Source organism: Talpa occidentalis, unplaced genomic scaffold, assembly GCF_014898055.3.
Source record: "Talpa occidentalis isolate TD23 unplaced genomic scaffold, MPIMG_talOcc4v2.1 talOcc4.9, whole genome shotgun sequence".
Classification (NCBI taxonomy): Eukaryota; Metazoa; Chordata; class Mammalia; order Eulipotyphla; family Talpidae; genus Talpa; species Talpa occidentalis.
In genome coordinates, this window is record NW_023605305.1 from 21,374,829 (window position 1) to 21,401,078 (window position 26,250).

Here is a 26,250-nt window from a genome sequence, read left to right on the forward strand (position 1 = left end):
TTAGGAGACATGCCAGCTTAACTCTGGGAAGCATTCCCTCCCTTGAATGATTCTGACCTCTTCCTGACCCCCCAAGCTGAAGATATGCCCCATCCCCCCATCCTGGCCAACTGTGAAATCAGAGCTCTGGTGATGGGAAGGTTCTGAGCTGGCTTTTCTCTCCTCCCACCTGGGCAGGTCCTCTAATGGCAAGGATAAAACTGTGGACAAAGACGTCTCTTAGGCAGTTTCCCAATTTCCTCCCTTTTTCTTCAAGCAAGAAAATAAGATTAGGGGTAGCAATCTGGCTGGAGGTAAGAGAAGAGAAAGTAGTGGGAGATGGCTCTCCCCTAGTCCCAGTGCCCCTCTCGATGTTGACAGCTTCTGTGGACCTTCTGTGGAAGGAGCTATGGAGAAAATCTTAGCATCTCCTTCCTAGAGCCAGCATTTCTTCCTTCTGCAGCATTCTTACCGCTCCTTCTCCTTCACATTCTTTACCTAGCCTCCTCGGACCTCAGTCTCCTGTATTCGATTTGTTTTCATTTCCTGGTTTTTTTCCTCTTGCATGTTTTTCTTCATTGTCTTCCCAACTACAGTACTGCTTCTTACCTAGGCTCCCAACTCTAACTTACCTTGTCTCAGCCCCTAACTCCAGCCTTTCCTTTTTCCCTGCTGTGACCTCTGCTTCTAGCCTCTTCACCAGTTTCCTACTTCAGCCTCTCTCTTTAGTTTCCAAACTCTATTCTTTTAGCTTTTTCTATCTCTCTACCTTCAGGCATTCAGTTGTTTGTTTTTGTTTTTTTTTTTTAAACATGGTATTTTTTTTTTTAAGATTTATTTATTTATTTGTTTGTTTGTTTATTTATTTATTTATACAAGCACTGGGTACAGTCAGAGTGCAGGAGGGTGAGAGAATTCACCAGAGCCAGAGCGGGGAGCAGAACAGGCAGACTGACGAAATACACTGCTGAGGGGAGCAGCGGGTGCGGCAGGAGAGGTCTGCGCACCATGTGGGACCCTCGCCCGGCAATCGAACTGGCACTGCAGAGGCTGCGGGCAGCTTCGCAAACCAGCGCTCAACCGCTGGGCCACCGGGGAGGCCCAGCATTCGGTTGTTTTAATCCTTTCCCAAACACTGTGCTACTACTCCCCACACCACCAACTTGGCCTTCTTTGGATCTTACCCTGCCTGCATTGCAGAGGAGCATCAGTGCTTGTATAAATAAATAAATAAATAAATAAATATTTAAAAAAAAAAAAAGATGATACTTCTCTGTGTTCACATGGTGATGAGTGAAGCACACAGTCTGGCTTGCAGAGAATAGGGCATTCTTGGACTGCTAGGTACCTGGTGGAGACAGGTGTCTTAATCTAGTAGAACAAATAGTTTTGTTACTGGAAGCTCCTCTACTTAACATGTATTAGGAACTTGATGAATTTACTTGATCAATTTAAGATGGCCAACAAGGGTAATTTTCCTAACTGGAGAGAGGTTTGAAAAAAAAGTGAACCTGGGCTGTCTGATCCAGTGGAAGCCTTCAGTTGGGTTGGGGAGGCAGGAAAAAGACTTCCAGCTTCCCCTGCTCCTGTTCTGGGAGGTCTTGTCCTTCTCTGATCCAAGTGGTAAAGAGATTGCCAGACTTCACTGACCAGCCTTTTTGTCTTATAGCTGCGGGCGCCTACCTGCCCCCACTGCAGCAGGTGTTCCAAGCACCCCGTCGACCTGGCATTGGCACTGTGGGAAAACCAATCAAGCTCCTGGCCAATTACTTTGAGGTGGACATCCCTAAGATTGACGTCTACCACTACGAAGTGGATATCAAGCCGGATAAGTGTCCTCGCAGAGTTAACAGGTAAGTGATGCACATTTAAGCCCCCAAGTCCAGGAGTCTTCACTTTATGGAGTTTCAGTCTTAAAAGAGGATCCAGAGAGGTAAAAGAAAAGCTAGTACAGGATTGTATCACCAAATTCAAGAAAGTTTTTGAGGAGATCCCAGGTAAGGTAAATGTTGGAAAATGTCTTTGGATTTCACTATTAGGAGATAATTGATACCTTTGTCAGAGCAGTTTCCATAGAGTAGTTTGGCCAGTAATCTAATTACAGTGAATTAAGAAATAAGTGGAAGGTAATGTGGTAGGGATAGTAAGAACAGTTAAGTTGATATAGCCTGATTGTGAAGCACTAGGAGAGAAGGGAATATGTTACCTGGAGAAGATTAGGGGTCAGGTACAGTGCTTGGGACATTTTAATCTTCATTGAAATGAATGAATGAAAGTTTTTAAAAGAATGAGAAATAGGTATGTTTATAAACTGAAAAGAAAGGGCTAGTGGAGGAGTTAAAGATACAGAGCAGAGAAGACAGAGATAAGTGCAATGTCCTTGCTGAGGCAAGAGGACATTATAGGATACATAATTGGGAGGGATTAACTTTAGAAGGAAGCAGTAATATTTCTCTTAAAAGTTAATTTATTTTATTATGATTTGAAAACTATATATGCACAATGTAAAAAAAATATTACAATAAGAATAGCAGAGAAAAATGTCTTCTGTTACCCTGGTCTCTGGTCCCCTGATCCTTTTCCCAATAGTCATTCATGGTTACCATTCTTGGATATTTGCCCAGTTATTTTTCTGTGCATGTGCAAGCATATATGCATATAGAACATTTTTTCAAATGCACAGAATATATAGACTCCAATATACCTTGTTTTATACCTTATCTTTTTCCATCAAATGATACATTTTAGGAAATAATACCTATGGGTATACACATATCTATTTCATCCTTTTGCATAGCAAAGATGTATTATTATTTAATAAATCTATTGAATATTTAGATTGAGTCCAAACTTTGCTACAAAAATGAAACTATTGAATATCATTAAATATAGATACATTTTTGCATTCAAATATGACTGTACCTGAGGATAAATTCTTAGGAGTGTAGTTGCTGGCACAATACATTAAAGAAGTTCATATTGCTAGATTGGAAAAACAACAAAAACAATTGTGCCAGTTTATTCCCATCAGCAAGGTGTCAGAGTATCTTTTTCCTAATTAGCACCAATCTAGCATACTGGGTTTTTTGATGTTTGGCATTGTAATAAGTAGTATATTATATCTTGGTCTAATTTTAAGTTGTATTGCTTTATGTTTAAAATTTATGCCTGGAAAGGATATTTCACCTATGAGAGGAAAGAAAGAGGAAAAGAGGCATATAGATATACATATGTTTGTGTATCTGGGAACTGAGGGTAACCTTGTTTGATCTTTTCAGAGTATTAGAGTTGCGTTTTTTTTTTTTTTAAGATTGATTTATGCATACAAGAACTGGAGTACAGGCCAGAGGTGTGGGGGTGAGAGGATTCACCAGAGACAGAATGGGGAACAGAACAGGCAGATTGACCGAAATACACTGCTGAGGGGAGCAGTGGGCGAGGCAGGAGAGATCTGCTGCTCCATGTGAGTAGCTCCCTGGCCAGCTGGGGATCGAACTCGTGCTACAGAGGCTGCAGATAGCTTCATAGTGCTGTGCTTAACCCCTTGCGCCACCAGGGAAGCCCTAGAGTTTGTTTTTAATAAGATGTAGAACTGGGTTCTGAAGTTAGGGGGAAGTAGGGAATATTTGACAGTCTATGAGGGGTGGACATAATCAGGAATATGCAGAAGACTGTTGGGTAGCATTGATGCTTAATTGGGATTGAAACCATGTGTTTACCATTGCTTCCAATGTACATTTTGACTTTTAATGTAGTAGTATTCAAGAGGTTTGGTTTAGAAGGTGAAGAGGTTATATAGTTGAATCCATTGGGGTTTTGGAGGGATAGGTGGACACTGCAATCTAGGAGGACAGGAAGTGAAATCAAGGAAAAGATGATAATGGGTGAGAAAACAGGGTGTGGAACAAGGGCTTGAAAGAGACGGAAGAGATAAAGTTCTATAATTTGTTCCTATTCCAACTCATATATCTGTCCCATCTGTCTTTTTTATGTATCATCCTGGGGAGTGGAGCAGCATGGATTCTGCCCCTGATTCTGAATAGAATCTGGAATTAAGCCCTTCTCTTCTTATCTTCCCCCTCGGCTTAGAAGGCACACACATAACACTCTTTGGGTTCCTTTAAAACCTTGATGATCTGAGGACCAGAAGCATCACTCTAGAACATGTTAGATATGTAGAACTTCAGGCTTTGCTTTAAACCTACTGAATCAGAATTTGTTTTTTGATAAAGTCTCCAGGCGGTTCATATGAATGTTGACGTTTGAGAAGCACTGTTAGAGAGTAGATAAGATTAGAGCAGTTACTAGGAGAGAATGTAGGTGGGACATTGCCTGGACTTTGATTTACTTCCAAAAGCTTGAAGTGGTAGTCTCTCAGCTTCCACAGGCCACTCCTATCCCCTACAGGGAAGTGGTGGAATACATGGTCCAGCATTTCAAGCCTCAGATCTTTGGTGATCGCAAGCCTGTGTATGATGGAAAGAAGAACATTTACACTGTTACAGCACTGCCCATTGGAAATGAACGGGTAAGGTTTGGAGTCAGTCTAGACCTGTGTTGGGTCTGGGGTGGGACAGAGCTCATGTAAGCCTGTCTGAAGTTTGGCAGTCCAGATATTCCTTTCATCTTTTATACTAAGAAAGTGTTTTAGAGCGAGGAATGGTAGGTGTTGCTGTTTATTTAACTTACTGTATGTCTGTCTTTGTCCCAGAGAATAGACTTAAAGTAGACTTAAAGGATTTCCTATTAGGAGTGATTGAGAGGGACAGAAGTACTGAGCCAAGATGATTGGAGACTAAGGGGCTCTATTTACTCTTAAGTCTTCATTGTGAGTCCCTAACTTCCTTGTGAGCCTCCTAGCTTAAGGAGTAGATTCTTGGCAAATTCATGGGGTAGAGTGCAGTTGGGGCAGGTCAGGGATTTGTCCAACAAAAGCATTGGTAATCCTTCATCCTTTTCTCTCTCTTAAAGGTTGACTTTGAGGTGACTATTCCTGGGGAAGGGAAGGATCGAATATTCAAGGTCTCCATCAAGTGGCTAGCCATAGTGAGCTGGCGCATGCTGCATGAGGCCCTGGTCAGTGGCCAGATCCCTGTTCCCCTGGAATCTGTGCAAGCCTTGGATGTGGCTATGAGACATCTGGCATCCATGAGGTACTGGGTGTAGTTAGTATCTGGGCTACTAGTGGTGACAAAACTGCTATGGGGGGAGGAGGGAAATGAGCATATGTTAAGGTCCCACTGGATACCTTTCAAATCAACAGTTCTTTGAAACTCTACCTTATGCCAGGCAAGTGTGCATATACATTTAGATGGTTTAAAGCCTTGGCCCTGTCCCTTTTAGATCTCTTTGGACCTCACCCCATCTGTCCCAGCAGGGCAGAGAAAGGGTAAAGACTTGCACAAGGTCAGTTACCCAACTAATAAAGGATCAGAGCTGGAATTAAAGCCCTGGTGTCCTGCCTTCCAGGCCAGGGCTCCTCCGTGCCCAGGATGCCTCACAGGGTGGGGGCCTGTGCCCGAGGGACCAGTTCTCTGCCTGTCCCTGCCAGGTACACCCCCGTGGGCCGCTCCTTCTTCTCACCGCCTGAGGGCTACTACCACCCGCTGGGGGGTGGGCGCGAGGTCTGGTTCGGCTTTCACCAGTCTGTGCGCCCTGCCATGTGGAAGATGATGCTCAACATTGATGGTGAGTGGGGAGAGCTATGGAGCCAGGGGCACCCTGAATCCAGTGACCACACTCCCAGCCTCATCCCTCCCAGCTCTGCAACCACAGTCCTAGTCTAATCCCTGTAGCCCTGGGACCCTCCCCCACCCCAATACCCTACAAGGAAGAGGGTGTAAAGAGCAGTGCCTCCATTTGTTTTAGCAGACAACACCTGAACTGAACTATACCTACCCTGTCCCCACAGTCTCAGCTACTGCCTTCTACAAGGCACAGCCGGTGATTGAGTTCATGTGTGAGGTACTGGACATCCGGAACATAGACGAGCAGCCCAAACCCCTCACGGACTCTCAGCGTGTGCGCTTCACCAAGGAGATCAAGGGTGAGGAACCAACTAGGCAGAGAATGAAGCAGTGTTTAAAAGGAAATCCTCTTGATGTTCAGGGGAGAGACCAAGCCTGGGCACATAAGCAATCTTTGGTATATCCCTGACAAACTGTATGTGTATCCAGGCCTGAAGGTGGAAGTAACCCACTGTGGACAGATGAAGAGGAAATACCGAGTGTGTAATGTTACCCGCCGCCCTGCTAGCCATCAGACGTAAGTTGGAAGGGCTGTTAAGTCATGCTAGAGGATTAATATTTCAACCCTACTCTAAGAATGAGCCTTGGGCTCACCGTGTTTTCAAAAATAAGCTGTAGGAATTTGATATTATCCTTCCCCAACCTTCCCAGATTCATTGGTACTCTTACTATTTTTCAGTCTCTACTTATTTTCCTTGAGCCTCTACTATAGAGCAGGTGTCTTGGAAGACACCTGTCTCCTATTTTGGTTCTGTAAATGTTAGGATCTCTTGCCTGCTCCTATGAGTGGCAGTGCTCAAAAAGACAAGACAGAGGAAAAGTCAAGTCTGGGACTTACCATGGTTGTTTGTCTAGAGAATTTAGAGAATTGGGATTGAATGCTGAGCTGTGACATTCCTTCCCTCCCCCAAACAGGTTTCCCTTGCAATTGGAAAGTGGACAGACCGTGGAGTGCACAGTGGCACAGTATTTCAAGCAGAAATATAACCTTCAGCTCAAATATCCCCACCTGCCCTGCCTGCAGGTTGGACAGGAACAAAAGCATACCTACCTACCCTTAGAGGTAAGACTGCCAGAGGGAGTTAGGGTGAAGGGAAAAGAGATCACAAAACCCAAGAACACTAAGAGTACAGAAAGCGGTGTGAAGGGAATATGTTCTCTGAGGTGGAGACAGAAGTTGTTTTGTTTTGTTTTTAAGATTTATTTATTTATACATACAAGAACAGGCCAGAGGTGTTGGGGGGGGCGGGGGTGAGAGGATCCACCAGAGACAGAGCGCAGAACAGAACAGAACAGGCAGATAGACTGAAGTACACTGCTGAGGGGAGCAGCAGGCGAGTCAGGAAAGGTCTGCTGCGCCATGTGGGTAGCTCCCTGGCCGGGGATCAAACTCATGCTGCAGTGGCTGTGGATTGCTTCATAGGGTGTGTCTTAACCACCTGCGCCACCAGGGAGGCCCTGTAGACAGAAGTTTTAAGTAGCAGTCCCAGCTTAGGAGGTAGGTTTTAGATAATCTCTACTACAAGCTGAGCTTTGTTAGCAAATTCATGTTACTTCTGTTTAAATGATAGTTTTCAATATGAATAAATTCTATGATGATTAATATCTTGATTTTTACTATTGTTTATTTAACATTTATTAAGCTCCTACCATGTGTCATACACTCTTTTAGGTGCTGGGAATGTAGAGGTTAACAAGGTTCCTGTTATGAAGCTTATGTTCTCGAAAGGGGAGATAGACAATAAATTGATAAAGAAGTAAAATAGTTTCAGATGGTGGTAAGCATTAGAAGAGTAATGTAAAGGTTAAGGGATAGAAGTAAAGATGGAATGCTAGCTAAGTTATTGTGATCGGGGAATGTTTCTTTAAGGAGACATTTGAGTTTAGTCCCAAATTATGAGATAGTGTCAATCTTGTAACACTTGAAGGAGCCTTCCAGGTAGGAGGTAAATAGCAAGTATATGGTATAGACTCAAAGCAGCAGAGAGCTTGCATCTTTTTGAGAGATAGACAGAAGGCCATGAGTGGCATGTGGTGTATGAGGGGAAAACTAGTACGTGATTATTTTAGAGAGAGGTGCAGGATCAATTGTGTCTGTTACAGCTTTTATTTTCTTTTTTAGAATCTTTATTCACATACCATAAAATTCACTCTTTTAAAATGTACAATTCGCTGGTTTTTGGTATATTTACAGAGTTGTACAACCATCATCACTACCTGATTCTAAAACATTTTCATCACCCCCAAAAGAAAGTTCATACCTATTAGTTACTTACCATTCCTGCCGTCTGCCCTTCACCAGCCCCTAGTAACCACTAATCTACTTTTGTCTCTTTGGATTTGTCTGTTCTGGACATTTCCTATAAATGGAATTCTATAACATGACCTTTTTTGACTGGCCTATTTCACTTAGCATAATGCCTTCAAGATTTATCTTATGTTGTAGCCTGTGTCGAAATTTCTTTCCTGTTTAAGGTTGAGTGTATTCTGTTGTATTCATTTACCACATTTTGTTTAGTCATTCATTCAATGATGGACACTTGAATTGTTTCCACTTTTTAACTATTAATGGATAATGCTGCTATGAATAGAAGTGTACAAATATTTATTCTAGCTCCTGCTTTCACTTTTTCTGAATACATACTGAGAAGTGGAATTACTGGGTCATACGTAATTTTATGTTTAATTTTTTGAGATATCACCATGCTGTTTTCCACAGTGGCTATACCAATTTTGCTTTCCTAATAGCAGTACACTGCTTTTTAGTCTTTCCTAGTATTGATTCTGTAGCTGAAATCATCTGTAGAAAGTGCTGCAACTTTAAGGTGCCTTCAAGAGAACAACTTCAAATTTCAACAATTCTGGATTTTCGTTAGGTGAATTAACTAATTTGTTTGTTCTTTGGGATGTGGAGTTTAAGGGCAGGTGACCTTGACCTGGTTTTCTCTACCATTTTTCAGCATGAACCCTGGAAATTAGAAAAAGAATCAATATCTACGGAATGTTGGCCCTAGGGAAGAAAGTTTACATTTCTAATTTCTCACAATAGCCTCTTGAGACAGCAAGCATTTTTTCCTATGGTTGAAATTAAATAAGCAGTCTCAGAATGGTCAAGGTTAACATCACCTCATCACCTAGAAATGGGCTTCAAACTCAGGTCTTCTAAACCTACTGGCTCTCTGCTCTGCTCTGCTAAATGGCTTCTTATTCATGGCATCCTTAATATAGTATTTTGGGAAATGAAAGTCTTGTATAATCATTTTCTGATCTCTTGAACTCTTCTGATCCAAAACAGAGGAACCAAATGTTCCTCAAACCAATAGAGGACACTATCAGCCAATAGGCAGTGCTTTTTGATCAAGAACTCAGTAAGCATCTGTAAGAGGGGCTTAAGAATTAAGAGCCAGGCCGCCCTGGTGGCGCAAGGGGTTAAGCACAGCATTGTGAAGCTACCCGCAGTCTGGCCAGGGAGCTACCCACATGGTGCAGCAGACCTCTCCTGTCTCACCTACTGTTGCCCTCAGCAGTGTATTTCAGTCAGTCGGCCTGTTCTGTTCCCCACTCTGTCTCTGGTGAATCCAACCCCCCCACCCCCATACCTCTAGCCTATACCCCAGTTCTTGTATGCATGAGTAAATCCTTAAAAAAAAAAAGTTAAGAACCTTCCCTGCTCTCCTGGTAGGTTGCAGTTGAAGCAACTGACTGCCTGCCACCATTGGAGTGCTGCCTACTATCTTAGGAATCCAGTTTGTGTATAAGAAGTTATTTAGTATTCAAAGACTCTATGCAAGGTCCTATGGTAATTGTAGTTTTATACTACAATTTATTGAGTGTTAACTATGTTCCATAACTGTACTCAGTTTTCTGTAAGTGCTTTATTTAATTTCTAGACAACCCTATGAGATTGTTATTCTCTTCCATTTAGCACATGAGACATGATCCCTTGCTCTAGATCCTAAGTTCTTAATCATAAAATGGCTATATTTTCTTTTGTATTGCACATGGATATTTAGTAACTATGCACAAGGAAGTTTGTATTCCACTTCCCAGGATTGATAGCCAAGGTCTCTTCCCTTACTCTTGCAGTATGGGTACTAGGTGACTGGCTACCTATCTTTGTTTCCTCAGGTCTGTAACATTGTGGCGGGGCAGCGCTGCATTAAGAAGCTGACTGATAACCAGACTTCGACCATGATAAAGGCTACTGCTAGATCGGCCCCAGACAGACAGGAGGAGATCAGCCGTCTGGTCAGTGAGGCTGCAGAAATGTATGCTTGGTTGCTCAGTTCTTGAGGTACCTGGTAGCACTTAGGAGAACACAAGTCTAGATTTGTTGCCTGTGACTCCATGATGCTCTTGAGTCTTGACCCTGTAGGCACTTTGAGTCCCATCTCTACTATATTACTTCCCCTGTGTTCTCTGGTCCCATTTACCTCATCTTCTGTTCTCTCCTCTTCCCTCCCCTCCCCTACACACTTTTTAGGCCTATTCTTGACCTGCCTTAGCTTCTCTTTCAGGGCTTTCTCCTTGTGACCCAGAGGGTAGACAGTACTGCCAAGCTGTTGCTCTCCTGAGAGCCCTTTCTTTTGTTTTCCAGATGAAGAATGCCAGCTACAACCTCGATCCCTACATCCAGGAATTTGGGATCAAAGTGAAGGATGACATGACGGAGGTGACAGGGAGAGTGCTGCCGGCGCCCATCTTGCAGTACGGCGGCCGGGTGAGCAGGGTCAGGGCCAGACAACATCTCTGGGGCATTTGGGGGGAAGGTTGGGTTGTCCAGCCAGGGGCTTTTGCTCCCCTACTCACCTGGCTCTGTTGAGGCTCACCTGGGCGCCCCCTCTGCCTATCTCCAGAACCGGGCCATTGCTACACCCAATCAGGGTGTCTGGGACATGCGGGGCAAACAGTTCTACAATGGGATTGAGATCAAAGTCTGGGCCATCGCCTGCTTCGCACCCCAAAAACAGTGTCGAGAAGAGGTGCTCAAGTAAGGAGGGTTGGGTATGTGGGTGGAAGGGTGGGAAGGACCCTAAAGCTTCCTACCTTTCCCTTCCCCCAAGGGCCCAAGGTCTGATTTATAGTCTCCTCTTTCTGAACCGTGACTATTCCTCCCTGTGCTGTCTGGTTCAAATTTCTGCCTGTTCCTTTTCTGTACATCTGTGGTCAGGATTCTTAATAAGGAGCCATAGCTATGTCAGAATTGATGATTTCAGGGCATGAATTTCCTAAGGGAAGCCTGAATTATTTTATTGTTATAATTGGTAGTAAATAGTACTAGTGATGACTATGATGTTTATGCCAACATTGTACCTAATTCTTTGATTTCGTCTTTATAGGGAATAGGTGATCCATTTTTTAGTGGATTGAGGCTCAAAAAAGGTTAAAAGTAACTTGTATTAGGTTTCCATATCAAGAAAGTGATAGAGTTGGCATCAAATCAGACCTGAGACTTCAAAGCTCAGGTTGTTTTCCTAATTGGAAAACAAAAAAAGAGCAGCTTGTTCTGCTTATACTTTGAGCTGTCTTTTCCTATATACAGAATTTGTTTGGACTAAGTGACCTGAGTTAGGTGAATATGAGGCCTCCGAGCCACCTGTGGCTGAGGTCTGGGAGTAGGTGTCAGCTCTGAAGAAAATGATAAGAGCCCAATGGTTTAAAGGAAAAGGTTAGGGGAGTGATGGTCTTAAATGAGTAAACGAAAAAATCATTGACCCTTTCTCTGCTATCTTTTTTCCTTTTTAAAGGAAAAACAGCTTTATTAAGATATATTTCAATATCACAGAATTCATTCATTTAAAGTATACTGTTGATAGATCCTTCTGTCTTCTAAACTGGTGACTTACTATTCTCTCTGGGTTTTGAGGGGAGTCAATGACTCTGGAACTGAGGAAGACTCCATGGATCTAACCTCTTTAGATAGAATTGTACTCATCAATCCTCATCAATTCTGGTGAGGATAATAGAAGGTGTGCACCCTGGTGGGTTCAGCTGGCCTTGGATTGTCTGTCTATTTATTTTTATTGAGGTATTGGATTATATTGTTATTTATGTATTAGATGTACAGGATCTCCCACCTCAGGTGTTGTTACCATGTTGTACCCACTACCATGACACCCATAGTCCACCACCATAGTCCACTGTGCCCTCACCATCTTGCTGTTGCCCCCCCCCTTCCCTGGCCTTTGGGTTTTTATAAGAATTAGTTATGGCTGCCATGCACCCTCCTCTTCCCCCTCAGGTACATAAGTACCACCTTTACAATTATACCTTCTCTTGTGTGTTCCTCTTTTCCCTTTTGCTGAGTTCTTAGAATTTGAGCCCTACTTAGTCGAGGCTGCTCCTAGTCTTGGCCTAGCATTTGTGTCACCTCTTTGGTAGCTCTGTTCACTATGTGCTTTTCTCTTATTCCCACGTTCTTCCCCTGTCCAGGTCTTTTAACAAATAGTCACTTGTTTCGGATATTTTAGGGCATAGAAACTATTAAACCTCGAATCCCAGAATTGGAAGGAGTCAGCTCTTCAGACATCCTTGGATTATAGGACCTAAGTAGGTGACATGTACACCTGGATCAGTATATGTGTCATTCCGAGCCAAAGGTTGAGATTTGGGAGTCTTTAACTATGGCAGTGGATGAGCTTGTCCAGAAAGAATATACATAGCAAACAGATGCTGAAAATAGAACTCAGAAAAACTGGACAGGAAATAGACCGACATTCCTAAGTGTGTATTAGGGGATGGTGTCCAGAACACAGGAAAAGACACCCTTCCCACTGACACAGAGGAGAGAAGAGGTGAAGGAGGTTGTGGAGGTAGAGAGATTGGTAATTGGGGATGGATAAGGAAGTTCTAGAGTCAATCCTCAGAATTTTTCTTTTGGCTAAAGAGACCCCATTCCTTCACCTACATCTTCTTTTAGCACAGGATTTTATGACCCTCCCCATCATAGACTTCTTTCAACATTCTTATGCTCCTCAGCATAATATCCCAAGCGTGATGTAGTATAAAGATTGGGAATACCACTTTCCTTGAAGCAGAGACCCACTAGTGGAATCTAGTAACACATTGACTTTTTAAGTGGTTGCCCTGTAGTTATATACAAGGTAGAGAATTGGAAGAAGTATTGTTAGTAATCCATCAAGCCTCTGACTCTTATTTATGTGAAACAATAGATTGTATTTTTTTTTTAGCATTTCTTTTTAAAAATTTTACAAACCTAGTATAGTATAGCAAGCATCCATGTATTCATCATCCAAAAGTTTTGTCATATTTATTTTATACTCTTTTTTTTTTTAAAGATTTATTTACTTATGCATGCAAGAACTGGGGTGCAGGACAGAGATGAGGGAACTGGGGTTGGGGGGAAGGTGAGAGGATTCACCAGTGACAGAGTGGGGAGCAGAACAGGCAGATATACTGAAATACACTGCTGAGGAGAGCAGCGGGTGAGCCAGGAGAGGTCTGCTGCACCATGTGGGTCAGCTCCCTGGCCAGGAATTGAACTCATGTTGCAGTGGCTGGTGATAGCTTGATAGTGCTATGTCTTTAACCCCTGCACCACCAGGGAGGCCCTATTTTAGCCTCTTTTAAAAAATAAGTATTACACATAGATTTGGTGTTCCTTTATATCCTCTGTTCTAGTCCCATCCTTCCTTTCTGATGCAGTCTCTGTCATGAATTATTATAACATTCCTATGCAATTTATATGTTTTATAGAACTATAAATTATTTAAAATTTCAGTTTCATGCCATATTTATTTGTTTTTTGTTTTTCCGTGTGAAAATTTTTCTCACTCCTTAGGGTTGTATAATCTCATGTTGATGTCTATATGCTGTATAATAACATCCCTTAAATAATTGCTTTCATTTTTAATGGTACTTTATTATTTTTAATCTAAAGGCAGTATTTTCACAAATTAAATTTCCTGCTGCTCATTGTCTATTATGTTTAAGTAGCTTGATTTTTAAAAATCTGTTGCATGTGTATCTTCTTTTTCAGCTTTGTCTTCCATTTACAGGGTGTAAAGCCCTAAAGCCAAAGGAAAGAAGCTTGTTTAATTGTTCATGCTCAGCCTTCAAAGCAGCAGTGGAGGGGAGGAGGGAGCTCAGTTTTACTGAGAATCCACTGTGCTCTGATCACTGTTCAAACCTTATTTATTACATTTTCAGCAAAGAGACCTTCCTCTTGAGCACTTGCCTATTGCTGTGGACTTGCGACAGAGCACAGGAGTCAACTGCTTGAGTGGGACATGGTGGAGACCATGAAAATTCCCACAGGCCCCTTTCTCAGGCTCTCTTAACTCTCTGTTTGTACCATTGAACACTTAGTATACTCTGTCATGTCCTATTCAACTGTAAATGTGTTTTTTACACTAGCTATGATCATGTCTAATTCATCTTAGAATCCCTCAGTGCCTATTACAGTGTTAGGCACCTAAAGATAGAGGCATTCGGTCAGATATTAAAGGGAAACTTACTGCCACCTGTCATCACCATACTTATCCTGCAGGAACTTCACAGACCAGCTACGGAAGATTTCCAAGGATGCAGGGATGCCCATCCAGGGTCAGCCTTGCTTCTGCAAATACGCACAGGGGGCAGACAGCGTGGAGCCCATGTTCCGGCATCTCAAGAACACCTACTCAGGGCTGCAGCTCATTATTGTCATCCTGCCAGGGAAGACACCAGTATATGGTACAGTTCTCTTGGGACAGTAATAATGATAAGACTTTTCAAGGTAGCTCCCTGGAAGCTCCTAGGGAGGACTCCATGGATTCTTCTGCTTGGAGCTATTCCTAAATGTCAATGCTCCTGCTGTAGGAGGAATAGCAGCCTCTATGAACCATTGACTCTTACCAGATTTTGCTCACCTGCTCACATCCCCTCCCCACATCATTTACTGGGGTCCTCTGTATGTTGGTCTTTATGCCAGGCTAAGTTGTGCAGATTCCAACCCTTAGGAGTGTGTTGTCTGTTACATTGTCCAGCACACCCAAGCACAATTTGTGTTGGTTCTGTTAGTGTTCCATTTCCTGGAAATAAATGACTCAGACTTTTTGAGAACTTTTCTCTCTCTCTTTTCTCTCATTAAAAATAGGAATAATTATTTACATTTCTGGCTCAATACTTTTCTCTTATTCCATTTTCCTTCTCCACCTCTCTGTCTCCAAGGAAGAGAGGTCCCTTCTCTTAGTTTGCTTAATCCATGTGTTTTCTCGTCCCCCAGACCAGTCTGGTTTTGGAGCTTCATACCCTTTATCCCTCAAACATCTTCAGAGTCCCCTTCTTTGAACATACTAAAATTACGCCATCTCCTTTAACTTTTGTCTTCCTGCTTTCTTATTTTTCATCATTAAAATTTTTGAGTGAGTTCTCCGCATTCACTACATGTATTTCCTCACCAGCCTTTACTCCTTCACCTCTGTCATCTCACTACTTCTACCTTTATCCTAAACCTCTTCTCCACAGACGGTCACCAGTGACCTTTTCCGGTTTACTCTTCCTTTGATTTCTTGATATTTTCTCTTTTGTTTCTCCTTATTTTTGTCATTACCAGGAATATCTGGTATTCTTCAGCTCTCTACACTCTGCCCTCTCTCTGTCTTTACATTTTGGTGAAATTTTCCTCCACTTCAGTTCCTTCAGCCATCATCTATTGTTGTTGTATGTTGCAATGTCTTATTAAAATCTTGATCCAGGGCCTCCCTGGTGGCGCCGGCAGTTGAGCGCCATACTGTTAAGCTGTCCGCAGCCTCTGCAGCATGCCTTCGATCCCGGCCTGCTGGCGAGAATCCCACATGGCGTGGCAGACCTCTCCTATCTCGCCCGCTGCTCCCCTCAGCATTGTATTTCCTCAGTCTACCTGTTCTGTTCCCTGCTCTGCCTCTGGTGAATCTTCTCATCCTCCCACGCATCTGGCTTATACCCAGGTTCTTGTACAAAAATAAATAAATAAATCTTTAAAAAAAAAATCTTGATCTAACCTTCAGCTCTCTGCTGCCTCCATTTTTCCTTTTTCCCTCTCTTTTTTCCTACAAGAGTTTATTGATCTGTGTGTGAAACACTGTGCTAGGTCCTGAATACTCTAGTAAATAAGACATGTAGTCTATTAAAGTGTTTTGGTGGATAGTCTATTTAGTAGTTTATCTTCTCTATTAGTAAACCCTTCTTTTCTGTGTTTGTTATCACAATGGTTTCTGGGTAGCTTTGTCTAAATTTTGGAGACAGTGTATCTTATCTTTGTTTCACCTCCCCTTTTTTTTTTTACAGTCTTAAGATATATTCCCACCTGTCCACCCACATTTCTCAACTTAGTTCTGTATTTCTTCTTAAGTCTTTCTTGAATACATTGCTGAGTTAGACTTTTTGTGATTGTATTCCAAAAAAACCTTCATTGATCCGCATTCACAAAATAAAGTTTTTCATGGCTCTGATCTTTATTTACCCTTTTCTGCCTTATTTTATCCTGTTCTCTTTGCCACATATGCTGGCTTGTTCTAGAATTTGAACTGGATTTCAATACTATGCCATTTTACCAATTTCAACAAATTATCTTTCTGAACTTAATGAATTAATCACATTAAAAACCGCATCTAACAGCATTGCAGGGCACATAGTAGACCTCTAAATGCTCATTTCTTGTCTGTGTTTTCCAGTCTGTGGTTATGCTCATATCATTTGCTTTGGCCTAGAAGATCTAAGTACTCTTCTTATCCCCCACCTTGCCACTGAACTTCTCTCTATCCTTCAAGTCATAGAGTAAAGTTCTTATTTCTTAAAGTCTTTCATTCCACATTGAGTATAAACTCATCTCTTTCTAGATTCCTCTAGAAGTTTTATCAGGCTGCTGATCAGTTGCCACCTTGTTTGTTGTTATTTTGATCATGGAATAGATCTGATTCTGCTCTGAAATAATCTTCTCTCTGTACCTATATGCCTGAGGTATAGTCTTTCACTGACATGATAAGAAGTAACTATTTCTGGACGGAAGTATGTTGATCTCTTATCCATGTCTCTCTTGGGTCTTAAATTGATGGCCCTTGGATAGAAAATAAGGATGCTTTTTAGAACTCTTTGAATATTAATTAATGTTTCAGGTTCCCTCCATTAAAGTAAGACTCCAGTGTTTTGGCTTGCCTGGGAAGTATAGTACAGCATGCCTGGGGAAGGCCATGCTTACTCTGAGAATTTTCCTTTTCCTAAGGTTAATAATGTTATTCCTCTTTCCAGGCTCATACCTTGATTAAAATACTTGGACAATAGGGCCATCAGCCTAGGAATTAAGGCCGCAGGTTAAGAGGAGCAGTTAGATTTTCCTAAAGTTCTTCCATCCTCCCTCCTGGGAGGGCAAGTGAGTGTATTTCTCCCTATGATAGTCAAAGCTAGGTCAAGATGGTGGTGTGATTGCCGTGAAAGTATAGGATAGTGTTATGTTTGCCCAATTCTGATGTAGCACCAGAGCTCATCCTGTTTTTAGTCTATTCAACTCCTTCTCTACTAATTGATACTATCTTTTTTTAACGTAAACTTTTTATTGAAGTATATACCATACATACCAAAATCTTATGTTAAATCAGTGAAATTTCATAGTGTCACGGCAGTGTAATAGAGCCCAGTTCTGGTAGCAGAACGTTACCACAACCCAGGACTACTAGTCACAACTCCCCTCCCTATCAATGGTAACCACTATTCTGATTTCTGGCACCAGAGATTAGTTTTACCTGCCTTTGAACTTTATATAAATGGATGCATTGTGAAATTCATCCATATTTATGTAGTTGTAGTTTGTTATTTTTTTCCATTATATCAATATAGCACAACTTACATATGTTATTCATCTTGTTAAGCAGACATAGTTAGGTTATTTCCAGTTTGGGCTATTATAAATTTCAGTGAACATTATTATATGTCCTGTACATATGCACATATATATCCATTTCTATTGGGTGTATATCTAAGAGGGATTTTAGTTGTACCAATTTATACTTCTACTTTCACTGTATGAAAGATATAGATAATTTACATCTTCATCAAACTTGATATTGTCTTTCATCTCAGCCATTCTTATGGGTATATAGTGATACTGTGTTGTGCTTTTAATTTGATTTCTGTAATGATTGAAAAAGTTGAGTATCTTTTCATATGTCTGTTAGGTATTTCATCAGCCTCTTTTGTAAAATGCCAACTTAAGTCTTATCTTTTTAAATTAATTGAATAACCTTATTGATTTAGGTGATCTCCATAATGCCTTTGTATGTCTATTACACATATCTTTTCTCTCTGTGGCTTGCCTTTTTACTTTCTTCCTAGGGTTTGGTGAACAAAATTTAAAATCTTATGAGGTCTAGTTTATCAGTACTTTTCCTTTATGCCTAGTCTTTTCTGTGTCTTATTTAAGGACTCCCAATGTCATAAGAATACTAGTCTATGTTTTCTTTTAAAAAAAATGTTGATTTTAACATTTAGTGTGTCTCTGCCAAAAACTCTCTTGTTTTCTCTCTCCCCTGACAGTGGTTCCTCCTCAGGTGTAAAGCATGCAATCTCAGCCTCCTGTCCACACCTAGAATCTGAAAATATACCCTGGGTAAAAGCAGAAGATAGCACACCTGTTTGAGATTCTTTACCTCTCTGGACTTTTAGCTCCTACAGTTCTTGTTATCTCAGTTTGTCCCTGCTGCTTTAAAAAAGATGACTTTTTTTTAAAATGTGACTTTTCTGAATGTTCTCTCCAGGAGCACTGGGTTACCACTAACTACTCCATCTCTCTTAGAAGTAAAATGGCCCCTTAACTTTTTGAATTTGCTCATGTTTCTGCTATTGAAAGCATACAAACCCTTCATTGATCTCTTCCTTGGTATTTTCTTTCAACAAAACAGTTTTGCCTGTATACATTAATTTTTGTTTCGGTATCACTAAATCCAAAGGACATTTCTAGTCCTCATTTTACTTGATCTCTTAGCAGTCTTTGTTGACCTCTTACTTCTTGAAACACTCCCCCTGCCCCTGGCAGGCATGGTACAACAATATCTTGATCTTCTTTCTACTCTGGATTTTCTTCCTTCACAGACTCATCTACTTATTCTACAAATTTTGGGAGTTCCTCAAGATTCAGGTCTGAGTTCTCTTTTCACTCTGTTCTCTTCCTTGGTGGTCTCAACAAGATCATGCCTTCAGTCACTAATACCTAAATATCCCACAGATTTATATCTTTATTCCAGACTACTAAACTCAAAAGTTATCATAAAATTATTTTCCCTTACTCATATAGTCTCTGTTACTTAAATATTTCTTGAATCAATTTGTTTCTATCCATCTTAACAACAGCTTCCTTAATATGAGCTGTTCTCCTTATGTACTTCTTATTTCTTCCTTAGGTAAGTCTAATGACCACATTCTTTCTGTCTGTTGCAATCTCCTATCAGAACGCATTTTTGCATTCCCTCTGCCTGAAATGCTTCTCAAAATCCTAAATTCTTTTCTACCTTTAGAGTTCAGTTCAATTATTACTTACTCAAGAATGCTTTCCTAGCTCAGTTATTACCCCCTTATATGCTTTTGTAGCTCCATGGAGTTTTTTGTGATAGCATTAATCATTGTACTTCTCATGATTTTTAAAAATTAGTTGCTGTAAGAGTGATTGTTAGTGATAAATTAGCATTGTAAAAGTTAGGACCTTATGTATTTCTGGTCACCATTGTGTGTACTAGCACCTCCTATACTGCCTGGCATCTAGGAGGCATTCAGTAAATACTTGGTGAATGCACTAATCACTTCTCTCCTGCTCTTAGCTGAAGTGAAACGTGTTGGAGATACACTATTGGGAATGGCTACACAGTGTGTGCAAGTGAAGAACGTGGTCAAGACTTCACCTCAGACTCTGTCCAACCTCTGCCTCAAGATCAATGTCAAACTTGGTGGCATTAACAACATCCTAGTCCCACACCAGCGGTATGAACACTGTTGTCCATTTGATTTTGTCAAGCAAGTTACCATGCTAGGGATTGATGAAAAGATATAACCCTGACCAGGCAGAGTCAGTGAGACACAAGGGTGAGAGGACCAGAGTGGGTGCTAATGGTGCCAGGAAGGGAAGACCCAACTCCTCACCATTTCTTTTCTCTTTTTGTTCAGCTCTGCTGTCTTTCAACAGCCAGTGATATTCCTGGGAGCAGATGTTACACATCCCCCAGCAGGAGATGGGAAAAAACCTTCTATCACAGCAGTGAGTGATACTTTCCATCTTAAGGTTTTGCTCTGAGCCCCCAAGGCTGCACATGATTTCCTTCTCTCAGCCCTAACTCTTGACCTTTCATAAGATTGTCTCCTTTCAGTTATATTGATATATCTATTAACCCTTGGTATCTTCATAAAACTAACTTTGTATGGTATCTTTTTTTTTCCCCCAGAGAGATCAATAAGAATGTAGGTTATAGCCAAAGACTTGACCCAGTCCATCACTCTCTCTTGCTCTGTGTTCAGGTTTCTCTCTATATACCCACTTTTGAGATTGGGATTGCTCTATCTCTTCTTTGAAATGCCTTTTCCAGGAGTTACTTAGTTGCTAGGACCATCTTTTCCTCTTCCGCATCCCTACCCCAATCTACCCACTAGGTTAGATGTCTTTCCAGTTCCTCTTTTGACTTTTCTCTGCCCCTGGCCCTTAGGGATTTTCTTCTTACTTCTCTTTTCACAATCCTCACATTTCTCTAGGCAGAGTGTTCTTATCTCAGTAAATCAGGGAAACCCTATACTGTGCTTATGTCTAATTTCCTAGTGGCCCCATCCTAGGCTCTGGCCACTACCCCCTTTGAAAATGATGTTACTTGCATCAACCACAAGAATAGTCATCACTGTGGTTTTTGTGTAGATTAGCACATGAATTGAAAAAAGGACAAATTTGTGACTGGCTAACATCACTCTTTGAGGTAGTAGTGCTAAAATTTCACATACCCATTTTTCAGGGGCAGGAAAATCAAAATTTTCAAGTTTTTACTGTGGGCTGTGCCCTGTGCAAAGCATGTTATATGTATCACCACAGTACTGCAAACAGGTGGTAGTCTCATCTCTATTTGCAAGGGGAAAAAAAGATCATAGGCCTAGTAACTTTGCATTTGTAATAAAACAGAGATTGAAACAGGAGCTCATTGAATCCAAAACCCTTCTCATTCAATTGCATTCTTTCTTGCTAAGAAATCTTTCCCCAAACTGACATCCTGACTATGGGAGGGTGTAAGATCTGGGACTGATTCTGCCTCTTTCATTGTAGGTGGTAGGCAGTATGGATGCCCACCCCAGCCGTTACTGTGCTACAGTGCGGGTACAGCGACCACGGCAGGAGATCATTGAAGACTTATCCTACATGGTGCGTGAGCTCCTCATCCAGTTCTATAAGTCAACCCGCTTCAAGCCTACCCGCATCATCTTCTACCGAGATGGGGTTCCTGAAGGTCAGCTCCCCCAGGTAGGGCCCACAGTAAGTGGAGAACACCTTCACGTTGAAGCCAGAGGGCCTAATGATAGCAGAGAGACTGTTACATACCTGTTGGCACTGGGAGGTGCTACTTCTTGGGAAGCTTTGCTAAATGGAGTAGGATTGGGACCAGAGCTCACAACCGATCTAGTACACACGCAACTATAGACGTTTCTTCTTTCTGCTGAAGACCCTCAGCGCCTGTTTGCTAGTTGGTTCATGTTGAAGACCGATTCTTTTTTTTTTTTTAATTTATTTATTTATGCATAAAAGAACTGGGGTACGGGCCAGAGGAGGGGGTGAGAGGATTCACCAGAGACAGAGTGGGGAGCAGAACAGGCAGATCTACTGAAATACACTGCTGAGGAGAGCATTAGGCGAGACAGGAGAGGTTTGCTGCACCATGTGGGCTGTGGATAGCTTCATAGGTTGCAGCTTAACACCTTGTGCCACAAGGGTGGCCCCTTGAAGACTGATTCCTTACACTTCAAACTTTAGCATGCATCAAGATCACGTGGAGGGCTTATTAAAACATTTAACAGTTCAAATCCAGTACTGAAGTTCAAGACAAGGACACTACTCCAAGAGCATCTTGGCAGTGGGTGCCATGGAAGGATTTGAGGGAGGAGATGACACCCTTCATGGGTGAGGGATTGAATGTGGGGGTCCAGTGAGGAGAATGAGAGCTGTCCAGGGCAGGGGTGAGGCTGCAGTGAGGGCTAGGAAAGGTTAAGTGATTTTTTTTTTTTCACTGTCAACCAAGCTAGTAAGTGGTAGAAGTGGGTCAGATATATCAGTCTGATTCCAAAATCCATGCTCTTAACCATTATGTCCAATTTCTTATAAGTCATTCAATATGTACTAAAATATCAGGTAAATTTATCATCACTTCTCTGTTCTGAAATGTAGCTTCCCATAGTCTAAAGCAGTTAGCTTAGCAAAGCAAGTAACAGTTATTAAGCTCCTACGAGGTTTTCTATGCTATTACTTGGTTATCTGTTTTAGTCTTCATAATAGCTTTGTGAGGTTGGTTTTATCGTAGAAGCGGAGAAAATGAGACTTAGAGGGGTTAAATAACTTGCTTACAGTAATACTAGATAATGATTGGTTTAAATCTAGTTCTAATTGACTCCAAATTTTATTTATACCATATCAAAGGAGTTTTGACTCGCAATGTTTGACATTAAGGCCACAAAGCAGCTATTGACTATGGTTATTTACTTGTGGCATCTTAGTCCATTTTCTTATAATCCTGCGTCTTTGTAAGACTGAATTTATCTCCTCTCTCTGCACCCATTCTTGAACCATATGTGGTTCCAGTGTTTTCTGCTCATAGTGAAAAACCCATTGTTATCCTCATTCTGAAATTGACCTTACTTTTGACATTGTGATTTTAGTGATTTTCTCTGTGAACCTTGATTCTGTGTCTCAGTGTTAAGTCTCCTTCTGCATAGGAATCAGGTGAGTGCTCTCTGCTGATGTCAACTCTTCCAGCCAAGGAAGGAACATATTGGGTAAATTGAGTATCAGGCTGATTCTGGCACGAAGGGCTTATCATATCTGATTGTTGAGTGTCAGTTTATAAAGAGAGATTGAGCAAAAAGTCATATTACACATTGCAACCCCTTAGTTTAAAAAGATACATGAACTTAAGAGGAGCTTTGTGTCTCTCTGTCTTCTTCATCACCCTGTGCCTAGATCCTCCACTATGAGCTGCTGGCCATTCGTGATGCATGCATCAAACTGGAAAAGGACTATCAGCCTGGGATCACATACATTGTGGTGCAGAAACGCCATCACACCCGCCTTTTTTGTGCTGACAAGAATGAGCGAGTGAGTGAGGGATTGAGGAGGCCACCCATACCCTCATCTTGTCTCCTCTATCTTAATGTGGAAGTCATTGAAATAAAATCTGGGTATTTAGTCCCTGGCCTCTCCATCTTCCTGGCCCCTTTCTTCCCCTTAGCTCTTGTGGTGCTTCCTCTGCCATTTTCTTTCTTTAGTTTCTCCACCTTCCCCTTCTTCCCTTATACACTCTCTCCCTTCTCCCAGCATCCTGGCCTATAGACCCCATATATAGACCAGCTCTCAGAGAAGGGAAAGGGAACTACCATTTATTGAACTTCTCTTATGTGCCAGACACTGTACAAGGCGTCTTCCTCACAGCAGCCCTGTGAGGTAGGTATTATTATTTACAGCTAACCTCATAAAGGTGAAATGACTTGCTAAGATCACACTAATAAATGGTGAAACCAGCACTTAAATACAAGTCTGTGTGAATTTATAAGCCCGTTATTTCTAGAACTGGTACCCTTTGGGAATAGTAACTTCTACTTAACACTCAGATTCTGGTGGAAACAGAGTAGAATGAGTCGGGGCCCTGGTGTGGGCCAGGCAGGTCTTGGGATCTTGGTTGTCTTTGTTTCTACACAGATTGGGAAGAGTGGCAACATTCCAGCTGGGACCACTGTGGACACCAACATCACCCACCCATTTGAGTTTGACTTCTATCTGTGCAGCCACGCAGGCATCCAGGTGACTGGGCTATGTCCTTGGGTTTCTGATGGGTCAAAACTAAGTTGATTATTCCCAGTGCCTCCGGAATGTATCAGTCATCACTGAGTGATGTTCAAAACAGCATTGTTCACTTAATAAATCCATAATATGGTTGAACAGAAGTGCATTTTAAACATCTTAAGCAGGTTGTCCATTAAAAAGGTGTACTTTGACATAGGTGACTGTGTCTGTCTGTTCTTGGGTGGATCTTCCAAGAACATTCTATTTCCTATTATCAGCCATCTCCTCTGCCTAATCTGGGACCCCTCCATCTTCCTATCTTCCCAGGGCACCAGCCGACCATCCCATTACTATGTCCTTTGGGACGACAACCGTTTCACAGCAGATGAGCTCCAGATCTTGACGTACCAGTTGTGCCACACTTATGTACGATGTACACGCTCCGTCTCTATCCCAGCACCTGCCTACTATGCCCGCCTGGTGGCTTTCCGGGCACGATACCACCTGGTGGACAAGGAACATGACAGGTGAGATCAGGCTGGCTTTTTGCTTCAGACACTCTTCAATTTCTTTGTGTAGAAGGAAATGGATATTTTTGACTTGGTGTCCTTGGGCTTATCTGCCCAAATGTCTGTTGGGGTCTTCTCTTAAGTTGCTATGGCAATTTGCACCTTAGGGATGGGGAGAGGGATTAGCTAGCTCAGTTCATCAGGAAAGATTTCTTTCATTTTTTTCTTTTCAGTGGAGAGGGGAGCCACATATCTGGGCAGAGCAATGGGCGGGACCCCCAGGCCCTGGCCAAAGCTGTGCAGGTTCACCAGGATACTCTGCGCACCATGTACTTCGCTTGAAGGCAGAACGCTGTTACCTCACTGGATAGAAGAAAGCTTTTCAAGCCCCAAGAGCTGTGCCGCCCAAATCCAGAGGAAGCAGGGAGGAGGGAAGTGGGGTAGGGGGGAGTGCAGAAGGCCTTGTTTCCTTCTACAGAGGGGACAAAAAGGTGGGGAACAGGGCCAGTAAGCCAGACCACCAGCCAGAAATCTCTGATATCCACCTCATGCCCCCCACCCCTCACCCCATCTTGTCATATCTGGCCCTGACCCCACTGGACCAAAAGGGGCAGCACTGGTGCCCACCATACACACAGGTGTTTCATGTGACTCACAGTGCTAAAGACTCACGCCTGACAGCTTGGTAAGGTTGGCTCTGCAGCCCTGTGGACAAAAGCTGGTAGGTTTGAGTTTGATACTTTAGATGGGAAAGTGAGGGACTTGAGACAGTGGGTGGGAGAAGGGAAGGATTTTTTAGGAGCCTTAATCAGAAAAGGTCTAGATTTGTTTAAGAAGAAAAATGAAACAAGACCCAGATCAATATTTTAGGATACTAGATGTTTTAATGGGTTGAGAATCCAGTTTATAGGAAGATTTTTAATGCTAATGGTTTTGGTTGCTCCTCCCCCAGCTGCCACCCCCTACCCTTAATTCCTTTCTCTCCACCTTTTCTATCCTACCTTACACCTCCCAGACAGATATCCAGCCCCTAGTAAGACTTAAGGCACTATGGCACTTAGCTCTGAAGTGACACGACCCTGTCTTCCTTCCGCCTGCTGGTGGGCAACCAGTGCCTTCCCTGTAACGGTAATGCTGCAGAACTGCAACCTTTTGTACCTTTCATTGGGGGGAGGGGGTGGGGAGGGAGAGGAGTTAGGTAGGGAATAAAAAGCCCTAACCCAACAGGCCTCCAGACAGAGCTCCAGCTATTTGCATTCGAAGGTTTTGACTTCCATATTCATTGAGCTTTTAAAAAGATCACAACCTCAAGATGGTTAAAATCCATTGACATTTGCACTTTCAGACTCAAGTCTAGGAGCTGCTGAGATGACTGGCCCCGGCTTTCCATGTAGGCTTCCTTTTCTCCCTATCTTCATTCCTCCCCAGCCTCCCGGGTCTGGAGCTACTTTCAAAGCATTTCTCATTCTTGGCTTCTTTTTTCCCTGATGGTCAACTCTCTTATATTTCAATATTTCTTAACTGGGATATCTTATAACAAAAGATCCTTATGTCTAAAAAGTAAGAAAAGAAGAACAAAAACTAAATGTTATTTTTATACCATAACTTGAGTCTATTGCCAAAATCTGGAAATTCCTCCCGTGCCCAATGAGTTTACATCCCAGAAACATTGAGCCATCAGAAGGAACTGTGTACTTGACTCGTTCTCTGGCCTGGCGAGGTAGGGGGTGGTTATCCTCCCGGGATGGGGCTCAGGCTCTCCAGCCTTCCTCTGTGCAGATAATATCTTTTTCTTACCACAGGTTCCCTCCTCTGCACTGCCCTGCACTCTTTCCTGCAAGTGCATCTTCCTTCCTCTGGATTGTCCTCTTGACACTTTGGCTCACCCCAAATTCCAGTGTGTCCTGTGGACAGGCTGAGGGATTTTGCTGCTTCCTATTGCTTCTGTTTACACAAATGAATTTTTCCTGGTTTCCCACTAGGGCATGTGAGTGGGTGGCATGGGTTTTTAAAAAAATTTTATTTTGGT

The 26,250-nt window shown here is 42.2% G+C and overlaps 1 protein-coding gene across 2 annotated transcripts in view; it reads left to right on the forward strand.

Annotated features, from left to right (window-relative positions):
* LOC119237221 (protein argonaute-1) overlaps positions 1–25,904 on the forward strand; it is a 29,576-nt gene extending 3,672 nt beyond the window's left edge. Inside the window, exons 2-19 of one of the 2 annotated variants that reach the window (XM_037501342.1) lie at positions 1,649–1,832; positions 4,387–4,507; positions 4,951–5,132; positions 5,531–5,667; positions 5,891–6,025; positions 6,156–6,243; positions 6,642–6,789; positions 9,855–9,974; positions 10,324–10,446; positions 10,583–10,716; positions 14,236–14,420; positions 19,514–19,673; positions 19,857–19,947; positions 20,992–21,186; positions 22,894–23,028; positions 23,629–23,730; positions 24,040–24,239; positions 24,455–25,904. In XM_037501342.1, coding sequence (XP_037357239.1) covers positions 1,649–1,832; positions 4,387–4,507; positions 4,951–5,132; positions 5,531–5,667; positions 5,891–6,025; positions 6,156–6,243; positions 6,642–6,789; positions 9,855–9,974; positions 10,324–10,446; positions 10,583–10,716; positions 14,236–14,420; positions 19,514–19,673; positions 19,857–19,947; positions 20,992–21,186; positions 22,894–23,028; positions 23,629–23,730; positions 24,040–24,239; positions 24,455–24,563 — 2,549 coding nt within the window. In that variant the 3' untranslated portion in view covers positions 24,564–25,904. Of the gene's footprint in view, positions 1–1,648; positions 1,833–4,386; positions 4,508–4,950; positions 5,133–5,530; positions 5,668–5,890; positions 6,026–6,155; positions 6,244–6,641; positions 6,790–9,854; positions 9,975–10,323; positions 10,456–10,582; positions 10,717–14,235; positions 14,421–19,513; positions 19,674–19,856; positions 19,948–20,991; positions 21,187–22,893; positions 23,029–23,628; positions 23,731–24,039; positions 24,240–24,454 lie in introns of both variants that reach the window. The other variant, XM_037501341.2, reaches the window with a different exon arrangement.
* Positions 25,905–26,250: the final 346 nt, after the last annotated feature.